Genomic DNA, 22778 nt, shown 5'->3' on the forward strand with positions numbered 1-22778 from the left:
CACAGTCCAAAGATGTGCAGGTTAGGTGGATTAGCCATGCTAAATCGCCCCTTAGTGTCCCGAGATTTGTAGGTTACGGGGATTTGTGGGGTAAATACACGGGGTTGCGGGGATAGGCCTGGGTGGGATGCTCTATTGGAGAGTCAGTATAGACACAATGGACCGAATGGCCTCCTTCTGCATTGCAGAGATTCTAAGTTCTAGGATCATAGAATGAACAAAGGTGATTATTCTGCTTTATTGATGTTTTAGGTGACTATTGCAGGGAATGCATTCCTCAGGGAGGTGGTGGAAGTGAATTGCGATGACAATTTTAAGAGATTCATGGGTACAATTTTGGCAGAAAAGTAACATGGAATGAAAAATTCTTTGGGACTGGCATGATGGATGGGCTAGTAAGTTTTGGATCTGTGTAATTGATAACAATTACATGCATTTATATAGTGGCTTTTGTGTCTCACTAATTTGATTGAGTTTTTTGAGGAGGTGACAAAAATGATTGATGAGGCAAGGGCCATGGATGTTGTCTACATGAACTTCAGTTTGACAAGGACCCTCATGGCAGGCTGGTGTAAAAGGTTAAATCACACGGGATCAAGGGTGAACGAGCTAGATGGATTCAGAACTGGCTTGGCTGTAGAAGACCGAGGGTAGCGGTGGAAGGGTGTTTTTCTGAATGGAGGGTCTGTAACCAGTGGTGTTCCAAAGGGATCAGTGCTGGGACCTCTGCTGTTTGTAATATGGACTAATGACTTGGAAGAAAACGTAGCTGGTCTGATTAGCAAGTTTGCGGAAGATACTAAGATTGTTGGAGTTGCGGATAGTGATGAAGATTGTCAGAGAATACAGCAGGATATCGATAGGCTAGAAAATTGGGCAGAGAAATGGCAGATGGAATTTAATCCAGACAAATGCGTGGTGATGCATTTTGGTAGATCCAATTCAGGTGGGAGCTATAAAATGAATGGCAGAACCACCAGGAGCATCGACACACAGAGAGGTCTGGGAGTACAGGTCCACAGATCCTTAAAAGTGGCAGCACAAGTGGAAAAGGTGGTGAAGAAAGCATATGGAATGCTTGCCTTCATCGGCCGGGGCATTGAGTATAAAATTTGGCAAATTATGTTACAGTTATATAAAATGTTGGTTAGGCCACATTTTAAATACTGCGTCCAATTCTGGTTGCCACACTACTAGAAGGACGTGGAGGCTTTGGAGGGAGTACAGGAAAGGTTTACCAGGATGTTACTGGGTATGGAGGGTATTAGCTATGAGGAGAGATTGAATAAACTGGGATTGTGCTCCCTGGAAAGACAAAGGCTGAGGGGCGACCTGATAGAAGTTTATAAAATGATGAGGGGCATTGATAAGATGAGCAGTTGGAAGCTTTTACCTAGGGCAAAAATGATAATTACAAGGGGGCACAACTTCAAGGTAAGTGGGGAAAGGTTCAATGGAGATGTGCGGGGGAAGCTTTTTACACTGAGGGTGGTGGGGACCTGGAATGCACTGCCAAGTGAGGTGGTTGAGGCAGACATGTTAGCGACATTTAAGATTTATCTGGATAGACACATGAACAGACGGAGAATGGAGGGATACAAGCGGTTGGTCTCGATAGGACAACATGATCGGCGCAGGCTTGATGGGCTGAAAGGCCTGTTCCTGTGCTGTACTGTTCTTTTTTCTTTGCTCAAAACAGCCCAAAGAACTTCACAGGAACGCAATCAGGCAAAATTTGACCCCAAGCCACATACACAAATATTCAAACTGGTGAATAAATGTTTGGCCAATGAGGTAGGTTTTAAGAGGTGAGTTAATGAAAGAGAGAGGGAGAGAGGTTTAGAGAGAGAGTTCCATGTAGTGAAGGCATGGCTGTTATTGCTGAAGTTGCGTAAGTCCCAGATGTACAAGGAGCTAGCAATGGAGGAGCAGAGAGATCTTATCGGTTTAATCAGCTGAAGGAAATTACAATGATAGGGAGGTATGAGGCTAGAGAGAATGCATTGATTAAATTAAGCATATCTGACGAAGGCAATCATTATCTCCTGTAATTTGCTTAGCCTTTTCATACAATTCCTAGAGTGCAGGATACCATTCGGCCCATTGAGTCTGCACCAACTTTCTGACAGAGCATCATACACAGGCCCTATCACCATGGTCCCACATATTTGTCCCCCTAATTCCTCTAACCCACACATCTTGGGACATTAAGGGACAATTTAGCACGGCCAATCCACCTAACCTGCACAGTGTGGGAGGAAACCGGAGCACCCGGAGGAAACCCACGCAGACACAGAAATAACATGCAAACTCCACACAGTTACCCAAGGCTGGACTTGAACCCAGGTCCCTGGTGTTGTGAGGCAGCAGTGCTGACCACTGTGCCCCTCTGCAGACCTCTTCGACCAAACCTTTGGTCATCTAGCTAATATCTCCTGGAGGAATTAAATCCCAGTTTCTTTGCCTCAATCTTCCCTCCCCAGGCATTGTCACTGAGGAGAACGGTGCATGAGATTGCACAGTCTTGAAGGGCCAGGTGTATATAATATGACTAATGGCCTTTTACCTTTATATTTTCTCTATCTATGGGGATGTGTTCGGATAGTTAAACAGCAGACTTAATGGGGGCGATTCTCCCAGCTCGCTGCGCTGCCCAAGCAGCGGGCCGGGAGACAGTCGTGTCGTGGGCTTTCCGCAGGGTGGCACGACCTCCGTGCGTGTGTCTCCGAAACTAAGATTTTCAACGTAATCAACTCCGCCAGTCCTGTAAATCCACATTGCTGGCCTTCCAACCCCCCCACCTCCCCCCCCCCCCCCCCCCTCCAATCCCCAATCCCGCTCACCACATTTGCTATATCCAGACAGGGGGTCTGTATTTGTGGGTGCTGGGTGCATACCTTTAGGCAGCAATATTGTACGGATCAAATAAATATTGATCTTATGAAGCTACATAGGTCAGAACAGAATGCTACATGCGTAGGGGAGGGTGTAGTGGCATTGTCACTGGACTAGTAATCCAGAGGCAAAATTAGAAAATGCTGGAAAATCTCAGCGGGTGTGACAGCATCTGCGGAGAGAGAATAGAGCCAATGTTTCGAGTCTGGATGATCCTTCATCAGACTTCTTACACCTGAGTTCCAAAGAAGAGTCATATTCAGAACATAAGAAATAGGAGCAGAATAGGCCATTCAGCTTTTCAAGCCTGCTCCATCATTCAAGGTAATGTTTCTTCATAGAATCCTACAGTGCAGAAGGAGGCCATTCGGCCCATCGAGTCTGCACCGCCCACAATCCCACCCAGACCCTATCTCCATAACCCCATGCATTTACCCTAGTTAGTCCCCCTGACACTAAGGGGCAATTTAATATGGGCAACCCACCTTACCTGCACATCTTTGGAGTGTGGGAGGAAACCGGACCACCCTGAGGAAACCCACGCAGACATGGGGAGAACGCGCAAATTCCACACAGACAGTGACCCAAGCTGGGAATCGAACCTGGGTCCCTGGCGCTGTGAAGCAGCAGTGCTAACCACTGTGCCACCGTGCCGTCCAGCACCTTGTTCCACCTCACCTGACCTTGAAGTCAATGGAAGCCAATTTCACCCTAAATGTCTTTATGTATAAACTGCATCTGAGTATCACACCATGTGGAACCCTGGTTTCAGTCTACATAATTTCCGGTTTAATGTATGGCCCAGCCATATTGCAGATAGCATTCCCGTCTCAGTGCATGCTGAGTGAGCTCTGTGTCAATGTATTTGGCACCCCTGTCTCAGTGCATTTACTATCCTGATCACAATCGACTTGCTGTTCTGATTGAACTGCATGCAATACTCCCATCTTCCTACATGCCCCATTCCAGACTCGAAACATTGGCTCTATTCTCTCTCCATAGATGCTGTCAAACCTGCTGAGATTTTCCAGCATTTTCTGTTTGTGATTTCAATTCCAGCATCTGCAGTATTTTGCTTTTATCTTAGTAATCCAGAGATCCAGGGTAACGCTCTGGGGACCCGGGCTCAAATCCCACCACGGCAGATGCAGTACAATAAAATAAAATCTGGAATTAAGAGTCTCCTGATGACCACGAAACTATTGTCGATTGTCATAAAAACCCATCTGGTTCACTGCTGCCCTTTGGGGAAGGAAATCTGCCACCTGGTCTGGCCTACATGCGACTCCAGACCCTCAGCAATGTAGTTGACTCTTAAATGGTCTGAAGTTGCCCAGCAAACCACTCAGTTCAAGGGCAATTAGGGATGCGCAATAAATGCTGGTCCAGCCAGTGATGTCCAAATCCCATGCAAGAATTAAAAACGGAGGCTTGTTTGTGTGGTTGCTGCATGGTTATCTGGACAATGACACTCTGTGTCGCAAGACAAGGAAACTGTCAGCATACAAATAAGCACTGTGTGCCTACTGCTGTAGTTACGATGTGTCTTGTATACCATTTTCATAGATTATATGTCTTCATTAGTTAACATATGGCCATTTGGCCTACTCCTGCACCTATTTGTTATGTCCTTATTTAAACTACAAAATAAAATAAAATCATAGAATCCCTACAGTGCAGAAGGAGGCCATTTGGCCCATTGGGTCTGCACCAACCACAATCCCACCCTTTAACCCCACGTATTTACCCTACTAACCCCCCTGACACTAAGGGGCAATTTAGCATGGCCAATCAACCTAAGCCATACATCTTTGGACTGTGGGAGGAAACTGGAGCACCCGGAGGAAACCCACACAGACACGGGGGGAATGTGCAAACTCCACACAGACAGTGACCCAAGCCGGGAATTGAACTCGGGCTCCTGGTGCTGTGAAGCAGCAGTGCTAACCACTGTGCCACCGTGCTGCCCCTAAAATAGGAACATAAGAAATAGGAGCAGGAGTAGGGCCCTCAAGCCTGCTCTGCTGTTCAACGAGATCAAGTCCGATCTTCTCCCTCAACACCATTTTCCTGTACTGTCCCCATATCCCTTGATATCTTTAATAGCTGAAATCCATCGATCTCTGTCTTGAACATACTCAATGACTAAACCGCCACAGTCCTCCTGGGTTGAGAATTCCAAAGATTCACCACCCTCTGAGTGAAGAAATTACTCCTCATTTCAGTTGTAAATGGCCTACCCCTGATTCGCAGACTGTGTCCCCTGGTTTTAAATCCCTCTAGCCAGAGGAAACACCCTGCCTACAGCTACCCCGTTGAGCCCTGTAAGAATTCTGTGCATCTTGATGAGGTCACCTCCCATACTTATAAACACCGGAAAATAATCTCCTCAAAGGATAATCCACCATCCCAGGAATCAGTCAGGTGAACATTTGCCATAATCCATCCATGGCAAGTACCTTAGGTAAGGAGACCAAAACTGCACATCGTACTCCAGATGCTGTCTCACTAAGGCGCTATACAAATGGAGCAAGATGGCTTTACTCCTATATTGAAAATGTCCTTGTTCCTACAATGTTGGAGATAAATGAGAGGTACAGTAGGAATTGCTTCTCTCAGTGAATCTTCACTGCAGAGTGCTCTGGAGGCTGGGTCATTAGGTATGTTCATGGCTGAAATAGATGTTTAATCAGGAAGGGAATCATAGAATCCTGCAGTGCAGAAGGAAGCCATTCAGCCCACCGAGTGTGCACCGACCACAATCCCACCCAGGCCCTATCCCCATAACCCCATGCATTTACCCTCGGTCGTCCCCCTGACACTCAGGGGCAATTTAGCATGGCCATTCTACCTAACCCGCACATCTTTGGACTGTGGGAGGAAACCGGAGCACCCGGAGGAAACCCACGCAGACACGGGGAGAACGTGCAGACTCCACACAGACAGTGACCCAAGATGAGAATTGAACATGGGTCCCTGGCGCTGTGAGGCAGCAGTGCGAACCACTGTGCCACCGTGCATCAAGGATTATGGGGGTAAGGCAGGAAAGTGGAGTTGAAGATTATCATTACAGGTCGGTCATGATCTCAATGAATGGTGGAACAGACTCGATTGGCCGAGTGGTCTACTTCTGTTCCTACATCCTGTGGTCTTATGGTCTTAGACACCCAACGTGAGGGCGAAAAGCAAAGGCTCAGGAACATGTTATTTCCATAATGAAGCAATGCGTTACCAACCCACATGACTGATGTAGCTTTTTCATAGTGCTATTCAGGATCAAGGTAAAGGCAGAAAACAACTGCTTCTAGGGAAATAAAATGTTCCTCTCCCGATGACTAGTGACAACCAAAAATGTCTTTCGCTCATTTCTTTAAGTAGACCGGAATATTCATAGTGAGTGAGTGGCCACGGCTCCCAGTGCCCGACCTGAAGCTTCCGAGCACAAGAACTGTTGCTGCATGCAAATCATGTTGTTCATATATTTGCATAAAAAATTACTCCTGGAGAGGGGGAGGGTTGGTGTTAAGCTTAATGGGCAGTTGCACAAAAACGGTCTGTAACGTCAACTGGTGCCATCCTTCAGTGATCAATTTGGGAAGAATTATGACCATCATCCCCAAAACCAATTTCTGCCTTTTTAACGGGTCCTGCATTATTTTCTTGGTACGAATTACACATAATTGCACTTATTTCTTACTGAGGTACATGTGTACACCTCATTAGGTGTTTTCCTGCATTATTCAGTTTCATGTTTTAAATGTTCCTTGTTTTTATTTAACCTGAGCATTTTATCTGCTCGATGCCTTCCTTGAGGCTGGTAAAGGAATTTATTGAATTCACCCATGGGGAGTGGGAATTGTTGGCAATGCTGGCCTTTGTTGTCCATTCCTGTTGACCATGCTGATGTTGATGCTCCTCATCTGTCTGGAAAGGAGTTACGAACATGCTAAGAACATGCTGAGAGCATGCTAAGAACATGTTAAGATGAGCTATTTGCCAGTGTTCCCTTGTTTAAGCCTTGTGCCTTTTTGAATTACCCAGGAGCCTATAGTTTCCTGTTCTTTCTCCATTTAACCTCTCAGCCAATCAGAGTCGTTCTGCCAACCGAACAGCCCCTTTTTCTCCTATAGTATAAATTGTTGTGACTGTTTGAAATTTGGCATTCTTGCATTTGTCCTAATGAGTGCAAGATGAAAATCTTCAGCAGCGTGTCTCTCATTTCAGTAATAAAAATGTTTTCACTCATGTCGCCTTTGATTCTTTTGCCAACCATTTTGTATCTGTGTCCTCTCATTCTTAACCCTTCCATTTTTTTGCATCAACCCTCCAAGGGGAGGGTCCATCACTGATGGCTGACTAAAAAACTTAAAGACAATATTAAAATTAATGAGAATGTATATATTTGTGCAAAGATAAGTGGCAAGTCAGAAGATTGGAAAGAATTGGGAAGGCGATGGTCTAGTGGTATTATCGCTAGATTATTAATCCAGAAACTCAGCTAATGTTCTGGGGACCCGGGATCCAATCCCGCCATGGTAGGCGGTAGAATTTGAATTTAATAAAAAGTATCTGGAATTAAGAATCTACTGATGACCATGAAACTATTGTCGATTGTTAGAAAAACCCATCTCGTTCACTAATGTCCTTTAGGGAAGGAAATCATAGAATCATAGAATTCTACAGTGCAGAAGGAGGCCATTCAGCCCATCGAGTCTGTACCGACCACAATCCCACCCAGGCCCTCTCTCCATAACCCCATGCATTTACCTTAGCTAGTCCCCCTGACACTAAGGGACAATTTAGCATGGCCAATCCACCTAACCTGCACATTTTTGGACATCTTTGGCACATCTGCAGTTCTTACCTGGTCTGGTCAACATGTGACTCTAGAGCCACAGCAATGTGGTTGACTCTTAACGGCGCTCCAGGGACAACTAGGTATAGGCAATAAATGCTGGCCAGACAGCAACACTCATGTCCCAGAAATGAATAAAAAAAATAAAAAACATCAAAGAAATGACAGAAAGATTGATAAGGGGAAAAAAATCTAGAGTACAAGAGAAAGCTAGCTAGTAATATAAAGACAGACAGTAAGAGTTTCTACAGATAATTAAATCAGAAAACAGTTAATAAAGTGAGTTTTTACTGCAGAAAGTGCGCCTGGGGAATTGGTAATGGACAGTCGGACTTTGGTAGATGAATGAAACAGGTACTTTGTATCAGTCTTCACTATGGAGGACACAAGTAACATCCCAGAAACAACTGCAAATCAGGAAATGGAAGGGAGGGAGGAAGTCCAAAAGTTGTATGGGTTAGGTTGATTGGCCATGTTAAATTGGCCCTAGCGTCAGGGGGATTAGCAGGGTAAATATGTGGGGTTACGGTTATAGGGCCTTGTTGGGATTGTGGTGCAGAGTCGATGGGCTGAATGGCCTCCTTCTGCGCTGTAGGGATTCTATGATTCTATGAACTCGGGAAAATTGCAATCAACAGGGAAGTGGTATTGAGAAAACTGTTAGGGCTGAGGGCTGACAAATTGCCTGGTCTGGATGGACTTCACCCCAAGGTAGTGAAAGAAGTGACTAATGAGATAGTTGATGCATTGGTTTTAATTTTACAAAATTCCCTGGATTCAGCGAATGTTTCATTAGATTCGTAGAAAGCAAATGTATCTCCTTTATTCAAAAAGAGAGGGAGACAGAAAGCAGGAAACTAAAGGCCAGTTAGCCTAACATCTGTCAAAGGGAAAATGTTAGAAGCTGTTCATAAAATCATAGAATCCCTACAGTACAGAAGGGGGCCATTCAGCCCATCGAGTCTGTACTGACTGCAATCCCACCCAAGCCCTATTCCCAAAATCCCACACATTTACCCTGCTATCTCCCTGGCACTAAGGGTCAATTTAGTATGCCCAAGCAACCTAACCCACACATCTTTGGACTATGGGAGGAAACCAGAGCACCCGGAGGAAACCCATGTAGACACGGGGAGAACATGCAGACTCCGCACAGATAGTGACCCAAGCCGGGAATCAAACTCGGGTCCCTGCCACTGTGAGGCAGCAGTGTTAACCACTGTGCCACCATGCTGTCCAAGATATTAAAGATGTTATAGCATGATACTTGGAAAAGTTCAAGACAATCAGGCAGAGTCAACATAGTTTTGTGAAAGGGAAACCCATGTTTAACCAATTTATTGGAGTTCTTTGAAGGATCACGTGCAGTGGATAAAGGGGAACTGCTGGATGTACTGTACTTAGTTTTTAAGAGACGTTTGATAAGGTGCCACATCAAAAGTTGTTGTGGAAAATAAAAGGTTATGCTATAGGGGGTAACACATTGGCATGAATTGAACACTGGTTAGCTAACTGGCAAACAAAGTGTTGGCATAAATGGTCTTTTTCTGGTTGGCAGGGTGTGACAAGTGGTGTGCAATAGGGATCTGTGCTGAAGCCTCAACATTTTACAATTCATATAAATGACTTGGATGAAGGGACTGAAAGTATGGTTGCTAAACTTGTTGATGACACAAAGATAGGCAGGAAGGTAAATTGCGAAGTAGACATAAGGAGGCTACAAAGGCACATAGATATGTTAAATGAGTGGGCAGAAATCTGGCAAATGGAGTATAATGTGGGAAAATGTGAGATTGCCTGTTTTGATAGGAAGATTAAAAAAGCTTATTATCTAAATGGTGAGCGAATGCAATGCTCTGATGTGCAGAGGGGTCTGGGTGTCCTAGTGCATGAATCACAAAAGGCTGGTGTATCGGAACAGCAAGCAATTAAGAAAGCTAATAGACGATTATACTTTATTGTGAGGAGAATTGATTCCAAAAATAGTGAGGTTATGCTTCATTTGTACAGAGCATTGGCGAGAACACATCTGGCGTATTGTGTACTATACTGGTGTCCTTATTTGAGGAAAGATATGAATGTATCAGATGCATATCAGAGAAGGTTTACTAGTTGAATACCAAGAATGGGCGGTTGTCTTATGGTTGGAGAGGTTAGGTTTGTGCTCACTAGAGTTTAGGAGAGTAAGACGCGACTTGATCAAAACTTTTAAGATCCTGAGGAGTACTGACAGGGTGGATGTGGAGAGGATACTTTCTCTTGTTGGAGAATCTAGAACTAGGGGTTGCTGTTTGAAAACAAGGGGTTGCTAATTTAAGACAGAAATGAGGAGAAATCTTTTCTCTCAGAGGGTTTTGAGTTTCTGAAACTCTCTTCCCCAAAAGGCAGTGAAAGCGGAGTCTTGAATATTTTTAAGGCAGAGCTGACTAGATTTTTGATTAACAATGGAGTGAAAGGTTATTGGGGATGTGCAGGAATGTGGGAGTGAAGTTATAATCAGATCAGTCATGATCTTATTGAATGGTGGAGCAGGCTCGAGGGGCCGAGTGGCCTCCTCCTGCTCCTAGTTCATATGTTCTCTTGTTCGTATCACCCCTTGTGATTTTTAACAGCTCTATTTTTAACAGGCTCGAGGGACTGTTGTTGTTAATTTGCATGTTTGTATGTTAATAGTTAACTTTTCTTTTCCTATCTTCCTCATCTAGACTGGAACTAACTCTTCCCAATCTCCATCTTATGTCCAAATGTCTGGTAAGTGCGATTTTCTGAAAAATATTTCCAAAGAACCACAAAGTAAAGAATTTTAACAGTCTCATGGATCTTACTCCTGTGCTCGCTCTCTTCATGACTAAACCTTCACACAAACTAAACAAAATGTTATAAGTAAGCACCGTGAGGCAATGCCAGGTGATTAATAATCTTGTATTCTGTCAAACCTTATTTGAATACCAACATGCTTTTAGTAGCTACGTGTCACAATTGCAGTAAAAATAGAACTATGTTTAGTGGGTGAAACCTGTTGTTGCCTCAAAGCTGTTGTGATTAGATTCACTATTCAATTAGATTCAGCCCCCAGATATTGAGCTAGGATGTACACAAAGAACAAAGAACAGTACAGCACAGGAACAGGCTCTTGGGCCCTCCAAGCCTGCGCGATCATGATGCCTGCCTAAACTAAAACCGTATACAGTTACAGAGTCTGTATCCTTCCATTCCCATCCTTTTCATGTATTTGTCTAGTTGCCCCTTAAATGCCGCTATCGTACCCGCTCCCACCGCCTCCCCAGGCAGCGCGTCCCAGACATTCACCACCCTCTGTGTAAAAAACGTGCCTCACACATCTCCTCTAAACTTTTCCCCACGCATCTTAAACCTATGTCCCCTCGTACTTGACTTTTCTACCCGAGGAACGAGCATCTGACTATCCACTCTGTCCATGCCATTCATAATCTTGTAAACCTCCATCAGGTCATCCCTCAACCTCTGTCGTTCCAGTGAGAATAAACCGAGTTTATCCAACCACTCCTCATAGCTACTACCCTCCAGATCAGGCAACATCCTGGTAAACCTCTTCTATACCCTATCCAAAGCATCCACATCCTTCTGATAGTGTGGCAACCAGAATTGTGCACAATATTCTAAATGAGGCCTAACTAAGGTTCTGTGGAGCTGCAGCATGACCTGTGAATTTTTATACTCAATGTCCCGACCAATGACCGACACAAAGTGGAACTTCTGGTGAACAAGTCCAAGCAGTGTAGAACAAAAGCAAAACCTTTGTCTCGGTGTCAATGGACAGCAGTGGTGTTGTTTTTTTGTCGATACTTTCATTCTAGTCAAAAAAGCCAATTCAAATTAAGTCCGATCATGGTCCCCACATGAGGGACAAACAAGATCCAAGCTGACAAGACAAGACATTACACCCCATCTTGGGCTCGATCAAACAAGACCCAAGCTGACAGGATGAGACATTGCATCCATCCCGGGCTCGATCTGACGCTTCATCTTAGCCAAAAGGCCGAGGTGGCTTTGAAACGTTGCGTCAGATAGAGCCTCGATTAAACTGAGGATTCATTTTCAGTCAATGGGCACACCCTGATAGTGTTGGCTGTCAATGCAGTGATGCTGTTTGGCTGTACAATAATTAAGACATGGTTCAATCAATCTTGTCTTTCTCCGGGCACCTGCCCTCAGTTATAACACAGTGAAATTTTGCTATTGCACTCAGCTAAAAGGTGATGAAGATTTTATTTCCAGGAGATTTATTACTAGCCAAACTTCATGTGTCCATCGATCCCTGGGATTCTACTTAGTAGGCGGAATTTCCCGACTGCACTCGCCCCGAAAAATCATTTTCCATGGTCTGCCCCTCGCCCGCTACGGGAATCGTAGCGGGAACAGGAAAATTTATTCCAGTCTAGCTCAACTGGATCCTTTTACTTTAAGATAATGCAGGCCAAATACTATAACCAACTCTGGAAAGAGAGATTCACATAAAATACTAAGTTATTTTAATGAAGAAAATTTTTTTCAAACCATTTAAAGTACATTGCACAGAAGTTTGTGCCATTTGACACATTGGGAATGGTTGGCGAGTATTAGAATAATTTGTGACAATATACTCCTCTCCCCAATGTAACACAAATTCTTCAGTTCTTTAAGTAAAAAAACATCTGACTAGATGCTGAAATAGCATCGAGAAACAATTTTTAAAAAATCGGCAGGGCTTTGTTTGGGAAAGTACGTTTCTATCGTCCTACATACTTGTATGCTTCATGTCGGTAGGTCAAGATTCAATTTGGGAATATGCGCAGAGCTATAAACTTGATACTGAATTGGTGCTGTTCTAATAATCGTACATTTGCCATAATAGTTATGCAAATACCCCTAAGCTGATTCTGTCCACACGCTTTATCAGATGGAGGATGGGTGGAGTGCCTCTGGGGAGAAAAACGCAACAGAACAATCCATTTGCTGGAAAAATTCATCAAGTTTGCTCCCATTTTCCCCCTTTTCTCATCTTTATATGGTCCACCTCCAACACTTCCTTTCTCTTCATTGACTTCTCTGTCTCTATTGTTGGAAGTAGACTGTTCACCAATATTCACTACAAACCACCAACTGCCACAGCCGCCTCAACTACACTTCCTCACATCCTGTTTCCTGTAAGGACTCCTTTCTATTATTCCAGTTTCTCTGTCCCCGTCACATCTGTTCTGATGACGCCATCTTACACAACAGAGTTTCCAACTTGTCTTCCTTCTTCCTGAATCAAGGATTTCTCCTCCCACTGTGATCGACAGAGCTCTCAACCATGACTGTCCCATTTCCCACACTATTGCCCTCTCCCTCCCACTGGGTTTCCCTTGTCCTCATTTTCCATTCCACCAGCCTTTGAAGTCAAAGGATCATCCTCCACTATTTCCACCTCACCCAGCATGATGCCACACTCAACCACATCTGCCCCTCTGCTTCCCTGTCAGTATTCCCTCTGTGACACCCTGGTCCACTCCTCTATCACCCCAACCCCTCATCCCCATCCCATGTAATCGCAACACCTGCCATTTTGCATCCTCTCCCCTCACTGTGCGAGGTCCCTAACACTTCATCCAGGTGAATCAGTGAATTACTTATGCACATTTCAAGCAAGTCTGAGGTCACGTACTAACCAACTCAAGAACAGCTTCTTCCCTGCTGCCATCAGACTTTTGAATGGACCTACCTTGCATTAAGTTGATCTTTCTCTACACCCTAGCTATGACTGTAACACTACATTCTGCACTCTCTCCTTTCCTTCTCTATGAACGGTATGCTTTGTCTGTATAGCGCGCAAGAAACAATACTTTTCACTGTATACTAATACATGTGATAATGATAAATCAAATCAAACCAAATCAAGTCTACAGTGTTTTCTGCTCACAATGCGGTCTTCTTGATATTGTGGAGACCAAGCATTGACTGGGTGACCACTTTATTGAGCACCTCTGCTCAGTCGACAAGAATGACCCTGACCTTCCGGTCGCTTGCCATCTCAATTCACCATTTTGCTCTAAAAATACTTCCCTGCCCTTGGCCTGCTGCAATGTTTCCAATGCAGGCTGGAGGAACATCGTCACCTCATCTTCCGATTAGGCACTTCACAGCCTTCTGAACTCAACACTGAGTTCAACAATTTCAGAGCATGAACTCCATTCAAAACCTTTCATCCCCTAAGTGGCAGTTTGTATGTTGTTTTCATGTTTTTGCTTTCAGACAGATTCTATCTTTATTCTGCTATTAATACCTACTTTCGACTAATGCTTTGTTTCTTTCCCACTGCCTTACCCCTCCTTTTGCTTTTTTGCCCCATGACATAGTTGGTATTTAATCTACCTATCCCTGTCCTTCACTCAGAGAGTGGTAAGGGCGTGGAATGCCCTGCCTGCAGCAGTAGTGGACTCGCCAACATTAAGGGCATTTAAATGGTCATTGGATAAACATATGGATGATATTGGAATAGTGTAGGTTAGATGGGCTTTAGATTGGTTTCACTGGTGGGCGCAACATCGAGGGCCGAAGGGCCTGTACTGCGCTGTAATGTTCTATGTTCTATGTTCCCTTTCGTTTGCCTCCCCGCTTTTTCAACAGCATTAAACCCATCTTCTTCTTACCTCTCTTCAGAACTGAAGAGGAGTCATATTGGACTTTAAACGTTAACTCTGTTTCTCTCCCCATAGACATGACCAGACTGAATTTCTTTCAGAACTTTCTGCTTTTATTTCAAATTTTCTGCACCCGCAGAAGTTTACTTTGATTTAGATCAATCAATTTTGGTCTTCTTCTCTGGAAATCAGACTGAAGGAGCAGCAGTGTCTGAGGTTCAGGCCAAGATGGCTTTAGCAAACTCACACAGAGAGAACGGTCTCTGCCGCAGAATGTTCCTTCAGGTATAAACGATACCTGACCTTGATGCACTGGGCAGAGAAGTCAGACTGCGAGACCTGGTTATAGGGTCAGCACAGCGGGAGGCTACCCCAGCTACATCAGGTTGTCTGGTGTACTGTGAGGGGGCGGCACGGTGGCACAGTGGGTTAGCACTGCTGCCTCAGAGTGCCAGGGACCTGAGTTCGATCCCCAGCTTGAGTCACCGTCTGTGCGGAGTCTGCACGTTCTCCCCGTGTCTGTGTGGGCTTCCTCCGGGTGCTCCGGTTTCCTCCCACAGTCCGAAAGATGTCCTGGTTAGGTGCAATGACCGTGCTAAATTCTCCCTCAGTGTACCCGGAGTGTGGCAACTAGGGGATTTTCACAGTAATTTCATTGCGGTGTTAATGTAAGCCCACTTGTGACACTATTAATTAAACTTTCAAGAAATTGTTATGTGTTGTGCCAGTCTTTTCAGGAATAAAATAAGTGCTAAACAGACCAACTTAGAAGCATGGGCTAGACTGTGCATGATTTGCCCAGGAATTGGTTCCACTCCTAAACTTGTGGGGCCCACTTTTAGGCTAAACAGACATTAAGCACCTTGACTGGAATATGAGGAACTGGATCAGGCCATTCAGCCCTTTGATCCTGTCCTGCCATTCCATTGGATGACGGTTGCACTTTTATGTAAACATCCCCAACTGCTACCCATTCCCTTAGTGCCCAAAAAATCTATTCACCTCAGTCTTGAATAAGCTCAAAGGGCAGGATTTTCTAGCTCGTCCTAAAATCCCACCCGAGGTCAACGGACCTTTCCAAGGTCTGCCCCCACCCCCCCCTCCACCCCCCACCCCCCTTCCCCCGCCCGCTACGATTCCTCCAGGGATGGCCTGGAGTCTCCAGGACACAGCTTGAGCAACCCTGGAGGAAATTAATAGGAACGTGAAAAGAAACTCGTCAGTTTCCTTGAACATTTCTCTTTACCATATCTGAAAAATACTGCAACTGGGGGAAAACAGGGGCCATTTGGCTAACAGTCAGGCAGCATCCAATTGGGCAGTGAGTCATTTTGCTTTCCAATTGGTGCAGGAAGGCAGTAGGAAGAATGGATGTGTTGGCCAACTAAGGGGGGGGGGCGGTGGTTGGGGTGGGGGGGGGAGATGGGGGGGCAAGTCATGTGATATAACCTCCAGTGGTACACTTAATCACAGTTGGTGACTCCATGTGGTGACCAATTTAGTTTGATTATTCACAGAATTGTCATGGCGCAGAAGGAAGAGGCCATTTGGCCCATCGTGTCTGCACCGGCTCTCCAAATGAGCATCAGGATTTTGTGTCACCCCCCTGCCTTTTCCCCTGCACATTCGTTCTATTCAAATAATCATCCTCTTGAATTGCCTCGATTGGGCCTGCCTCCATCACACTTTCAGGCAGCGCATTCCAGACCCCAACCACTCACTGGGTGAAGAGGTTTTTTTCTCACATCGCATTTGCTTCTTTTGCAAATCACTTTAAGTCTGTGTCCCTCTGGTTCTTGATCCTTTTACGAGCAGGAACAGTTTCTCCCTGTCTACTCTGTCCAGCCCCCTCATGATTTTGAACATCTCTATCAAGTCTCCTCTAAGCCTTCTTCTCTCCAAGGAGAACAGTTCCAACCTCTCCAATCTATCCCCATAACTGAAGTTTCTCATCCCTCGGAACTATTCTTGTAAACCTCTTCTGCTCTCAAAATGTTCATACCCTTCCCATAACGTGGCAGCCAGAACTGTACAACAGTATTCAGGCTGAGGTCTAACTGGTGTCTTGTATAAGTTCAGCACAACCTCCTTGCTCTTGTACTCTATGCCCCTATTAATAAAGCCCAGAATACTATATGCTTTATTAACTCCCTCCACCTGCTCTGCTGCCTTCAATGATCTCTGCACATTTACACCCAGGGACCTCTGCATCTTCGTTTGAACATTATCATCAAATGAGAGCCCGAAAATCGATCAAGACTAATACTTACCCCAGTGTGTACTCACACCGTACCTAGGAACAGTAGTTATTTTGTGCTTTTAGTTAATGACTAGTGCAATTTAAACAGAGGGTGGGATTTTCCCGTTTCGCCTGCCATGGGAATCGGACCATGCAAAGGTCCGTTGACCTCGGGTGCAATTTTCTGGCCTTGGGATGAGCGCAACTGGAAAATCCCCTTTAATTCCCTAAAATGGCTAAAATAAAAAGACAAAAATATGCATTTGAGTCCTATTGGAAAGAATTGAGTGTTTTGATTCTCTTAGCTCATGATTCATTTTATCCAGTGACTCCCCCCTCCACGGATCCCTAGAATCAGTCATTCCCGTACGCAGGTCTTCTGGTGGTTGATAAATGTGAATTTCATGGGCTGAGCTTCAATGAGTGATAACACATCTCCTTTTTCTTTTGAATAGGTTCCCATGTGATACCCAGTTACTACGGTGTAAGAAGACCTTACCTGTCAGACTCGGAGCTGTCTCATTGCCATTCGTCCAAGCAATACATGGCAGATGTATACTCATCTTCTCTGGGTGGCAAGTCCCTTGGCTGTGACTCGCCAGGGGTCTCTGGGTATCAACCCTTGTTTGATCCGTATCTTGCAGAACCGTTTGGAGATTATCGCACATCACCATTCCCATCAGGAACAAATTCCATTTTCACACCTCAGGCTCCCCCGCCTCTCATCCCTCCCTTTCCTAACGAGTCATCACATTTTCTGCTGGTATGTAATTATTTACCTTTGCTTGGTGTTAGTGACTGATGTAAGCTGAAAAGCTTTGAGTTTGAACAAAGACATTTGGGGCGGCACGGTGGCACGATGGTTAGCACTGTTTCCTCACAGCACCAGGGACCCGGGTTCGATTCCGGCCTCGGGTGACTGTCTGGGTGGAGTTTGCACATTCTCCCCGTGTCCGCGTGGGTTTCCTCCGGGTGCTCTGATTTCCTCCCATAGAATCCATAGAATCCCCACAGTGCAGAAGGAGGCCATTTGGCCCATCAAGTCTGCACTGACCACAATCCCACCCAGCCCCTATCTCTGCAGCCCCACGTATGTACCCTGCTAGTCTCCCTGACACTAAGGGTCAATTTAGCATGGCCAATCAACCTAACCCGCACATCTTTTGACTGTGGGAAAAAAACAGAGCACCCGGAGGAAACCCACGCAGACACGGGGAGAATGTGCAAACTCCACACAGACAGTGACCCGAGGCCGGGAAACGAACACCGTGCCACCCATAGTCCAAAGATATGCGGGTTATGTTGATTGGCCATGATAAATTGACCTTAATGTCAGGGGGATTAGCAGGGTAAGTTACGGGGTTACGGGGATAGGGCCTGGATGGGATTGTGGTTGGTGCAGGCTCAATGGGCCGAATGGCTTCTTTCTGCACGACAGGGATTCTATGACTCGATGATATTTGGACTGAGTAGCTCTGAGTTGGGAAATTCGGACCAGAAGCTACAATGCCATATTATGAGTACCTTGTGTAACTGGTAGACCCACTGCTTCTGAAACTAGAGCAAGGTTTCAACCTACACAATACCCACTCCTTGTACAGACTTAAAATTGAGTCCCGAGGAATTTGTTCAGATTTTCTTACTGAATTCCAGCAGCAATGCAGTAAAGATCATCAGCACAACTTATACTTTCAACACCCCTTTAATGTAATGAAACATCCCAAGGTGCGTCACAGGAGCATTATGAAGCAAAGTATTCGCAGAGTCAGGGCTACTCAGGAAGGCTGTTAAAATAGCGAATGGGACATGATTGTAGGGTTCCCATCCCCATTAATGAGCTTAATTGTCTTCTCGCCATGAGTGGTTGGGATTCCTTCATTCAGCTCCTCCTGAGGCGGCTCAGTGGCACAGTGGTGAGCACTGCTACCTCACAGCGCTAGGGGACTCGGGTTCAATTCCTGGCTTGGGTCACTGTCTGTGTGGAGTTTGCACATTGTCTGCGTGGGTTTCCTCCGGGTGCTCCAGTTTCCTCCCACAGTCTGAAAGACATGCTGGTCAGGTGCATTGTCCCGAACAGGCGCTGGAGTGTGGCGACTAGGGGAATTTCACAGTAACTTCAATGCAGTGTTAATGTAAGCCTTACTTGTGACACTAATAAATAAATTTAAAAAACACAGTTTTCCAAATATTGGAAACCTGATGCAACTCCTCTCATCAGATTCCTCCAACCCCCGACCACCAATGTCCATTCCAATGGGGTCCACTTAATCAACCTTGAGTTTCTTCATTTAGCTTGTAGCAGAAAATAAGAAGGGTTGTAAAAGTTTTTCGAGACATGAATAGTAAATGTGATGATGGATCTGCCTGAAGAATGACTAGGGTAAGATTGGGGCCAGTCAAGGACAGTAGTGGGAAGTTGTGCGTGGAGTCCGAAGAGATAGGAGAGGCGCTAAATGAATATTCTTTGTCAGTATTCACACAGGAAAAAGACAATGTTGTCGAGGAGAATACTGAGATACAGGTTATTGGACTAGACAGGATTGAGCTTCATAAGGAGGAGGTGTTAGCAATTCTGGAAAATGTGAAAATAGATAAGTCCCCTGGGCTGGATGGGATTTATCCTAGGATTATCTGGGAGGCTAGGGAGGAAATTGCAGAGCCTTTGGCTCTGATCTTTATGTCGTCATTGTCTACAGGAATAGTGCCAGAAGACTGGAGGATAGCAAATGTTGTCCCCTTGTTCAAGAAGAGGAGTAGAGACAACCCTGGTAATTATAGACTAGTGAGCCTTATTTCTGTTGTGGGCAAAGTTTTGGAAAGGATTATAAGAGATAGGATTTATAATCATCTAGAAAGGGATAATTTGATTAAGGATAGTCAACACGGTATTGTGAAGGGTAGGTCGTGCCTCACAAACCTTATTGAGTTCTTTGAGAAGGTGACCAAAGAGGTGGATGAGGGTAAAGTAGTTGATGTGGTGTATATGGATTTCAGTAAAGCGTTTGATAAGGTTCCCCACGGTAAGCTATTGCAGAAAATACGGATGCATGGGATTGAGGGTGACTTAGCGGTTTGGATCAGGAATTGGCAAGCTGTAAGAAGACAGAGGGTGGTGGTTGATGGGAAATGTTCATCCTGGAGTTCAGTTACTAGTGGTGTACCACAAGGATCTGTTTTGGGGCCACTGCTGTTTGTCATTTTTATAAATGACCTGGATGAGGGCGTAGAAGGATGGGTCAGTAAATTTGCGGATGACACTAAAGTCGGTGGAGTTGTGGACAGTGCGGAAGGATGTTGCAAGTTACAGAGGGACATAGATAAGCTGCAGAGCTGGGCTGAGAGGTGACAAATGGAGTTTAATGCGGAAAAGTGTGAGGTGATTCACTTTGGAAGGAGTAACAGGAATACAGAGTACTGGGCTAATGGTAAGATACTTGGTAGTGTGGATGAGCAGAGAGATCTCGGTGTCCATGTGCATAGATCCCTGAAAGTTGGCACTCAGGTTGATAGGGTTGTTAAGAAGGCATACGGTGTGTTAGCTTTTATTGGTAGAGGGATTGAGTTTCGGAGCCATGAGGTCATATTGCAGCTGTACAAAACTCTGGTGCGGCCGCACTTGGAGTATTGCGTACAGTTCTGATCGCCTCATTATAGGAAGGATGTGGAAGCATTGGAAAGGGTGCAGAGGAGATTTACCAGGAAGTTGCCTGGTACGGTGGGAAGGTCTTATGAGGAAAGGCTGAGGGACTTGAGGCTGTTTTCGTTAGAGAGAAGAAGGTTAAGAGGTGACTTAATAGAGGCATACAAGATGATCAGAGGATTAGATAGGGTGGACAGTGAGAGCCTTTTTCCTCGGATAGTGATGGCTAGCACGAGGGGACATAGCTTTAAATTGAGGGGTGATAGATATAGGACAGATGTCAGAGGTAGGTTCTTTACTCAGAGAGTAGTAAGGGTGTGGAATGCCCTGCCTGCAGCAGTAGTGGACTCGCCAACATTAAGGGCATTTAAATGGTCATTGGATAAACATATGGATGATATTGGAATAGTGTAGATTAGATGGGCTTTAGATTGGTTTCACTGGTCAGCGCAACATCGAGGGCCGAAGGGCCTGTACTGCACTGTAATGTTCTATGTTCTATGTTCTATGAAGAGTAGTTAACAATCCCAGGAAAAGTTACTCAATAGAGACACAGTCCTTTTTTCAACATAATCTATGCAGTTACCAGTATTAAAATATTTGGCAGGCATGAATCAGCGTTGGTCAAATTTGTATATGCAGCGTAACATCTTGGTTGCTGTGTACCGGCGAGTCCACAACAGGTGCAGAGAGCTACGCACCTGTTCACATTACAGCACCAGCAGAGATATTCAAATATTTGCCTGAAAAAAATATTATTCTTTGCCAAGATGATCTTGCTCATCCTGCCTTCAGTCATCAGGTGGCTAGCTATTGGTGCATAGTCACTACTGAAGCCAGAAGCCATACAGAAAGAAGCCATTCAGCCCATTGAGCCTGCACTGACAACAATCCCACCCAGGGCCCGTAAACCCACATATTTATCCTGCTAGTCCCCCTGACACTAAGGGGTAATGGCCAATCAACCTAACCTGCACATCTTTAGACTTCTGGGAGGAAACCAGGGCACCCGGAGGAAGCCCATGCAGACACGGTGAGAACGTGCAAACTCCGCACAGAGGGCCTGATTTTACCATTTTGAGTCTAAGTGCCGAATCCGGGCGTCTAATAGATCCGCGCCTGGAATCCTCTTTCCAGCGCGCCCATACGCGTTTTGCCAACTCCAGTCTGATCCGCGCTGTGGGCGGGGCTGAGCGCTGGTGGACTGATCGGAGCTCTGAACTGCGCATGCGCAGTTCGAAAAAAATCTGACAGAGCGCGCCGGGGCGCGAAAGAAAAAAAAAGCGGAAAGCGGAGAAGCGGCTCTCTGACGCTCATCCTCTGGTTGTGGGGGGGGGGCCCAGATTATCCTCTGGGCAGTGGGGGGGGGGCGGGGGGTGGGAGGGGGAGGATGGGACCCAGATCATCTTCTGGTCGGGGGAGGGTCCGCTGCCAGTCTGCGGCCGATCGGTGGGGAGGGAGGGGGCAGGGGGGGATGGGGGTGGGGGGTGGTCATTCAAAAGGAAATGGGGAGGGTGCAAGCCCAGCATGTTCCCTCTAGGAATAACAAGCCCAGAGAACCATGGGTGACCAGAGATATTCAGGATACAATGAGAAGGAAAAGAAAGGCTTTTAGAAAGTACAAGGGAAGCAAATCAGTGGAGGCATTCTGTGCCGTATGGATCTATGATTCAATGATTCCAAGTATCGTTACAGTGTACACTGGAATATTTATTTCCCAATCTTAATCGCTTAGTTTCATAGTGTTTATAAAGTTGGCTGTAGCTCATTTTGCTATGAGTTATGTGTTAAAGTCTATCTTTGTTTCTTGCTCTCAAATGTAGAGAGATTCATGGGACAGTGTTCCAGACAGTGTGAACCAGGGCGATGCCATTTGTGACTCCCTTCAGCAGATGCAGGCGAGCGTGACTAATTGTCCAGCTTCGCACGACAGCAGCCACTCTCTGCCTGGTCCTGACTCCACCTCTTCATCTCAGTACAGGCACACCAACCGGAACAGCAGCCTCTCAAGCCAGGGACCGCAGCCGTATCCTCTTCACCCGCTGGAGGAGATGCACTTTGCCTCCAGCTACCAAGCCGCCTCGGCCTACGGGTGTGCCCCGTTCATGACTGTACCCTCGGAACTGGCTGCGAAGGTCGTCCATCTCTCGTCTGAAGAATCTTCTGACATACCATCCACCTCAATGCTCGACGCCTCCTCTTGGGCAAAGGAAGATGCCAGCAGCCCCTGGCCTTTATATGAAGTCAGGCGGACGTATTAAAATGGCCATTAAATTGTAAATTTAGCCGGATGAAGGGCCACTATTGTTTTTTGTTTACACGGCTGTCGTGTGCTTATTGTAAGGGAAAAAAAATCAAAAAATAATTAACTTTTAATTTTGCATTGGCGAAGGATTTTCGGACAATGATGTTGCCTGTATCTTGTAACTGTAGAACACAAAATTAATGTTAAATTGGAATTGACAATATGTAGCATAGACATTCCTTTCAGCTATGTTTAATCTGGGT

The 22778-nt window shown here is 45.5% G+C and overlaps 1 protein-coding gene across 1 annotated transcript in view; it reads left to right on the forward strand.

Annotated features, from left to right (window-relative positions):
- The window catches only part of LOC144479998 (POU domain class 2-associating factor 2-like), a 38113-nt gene extending 15560 nt beyond the window's left edge, over nt 1-22553 (forward strand). The window contains exons 3-5 of the mRNA XM_078199150.1: nt 10456-10501; nt 17086-17393; nt 22094-22553. Of these exons, the coding sequence (XP_078055276.1) occupies nt 10456-10501; nt 17086-17393; nt 22094-22531 (792 nt within the window). The 3' untranslated portion in view covers nt 22532-22553. The remainder of the gene's footprint in view (nt 1-10455; nt 10502-17085; nt 17394-22093) is intronic.
- Nucleotides 22554-22778: the final 225 nt, after the last annotated feature.

Source organism: Mustelus asterias, chromosome 27, assembly GCF_964213995.1.
Source record: "Mustelus asterias chromosome 27, sMusAst1.hap1.1, whole genome shotgun sequence".
In the NCBI taxonomy this organism is placed as follows: domain Eukaryota; kingdom Metazoa; phylum Chordata; class Chondrichthyes; order Carcharhiniformes; family Triakidae; genus Mustelus; species Mustelus asterias.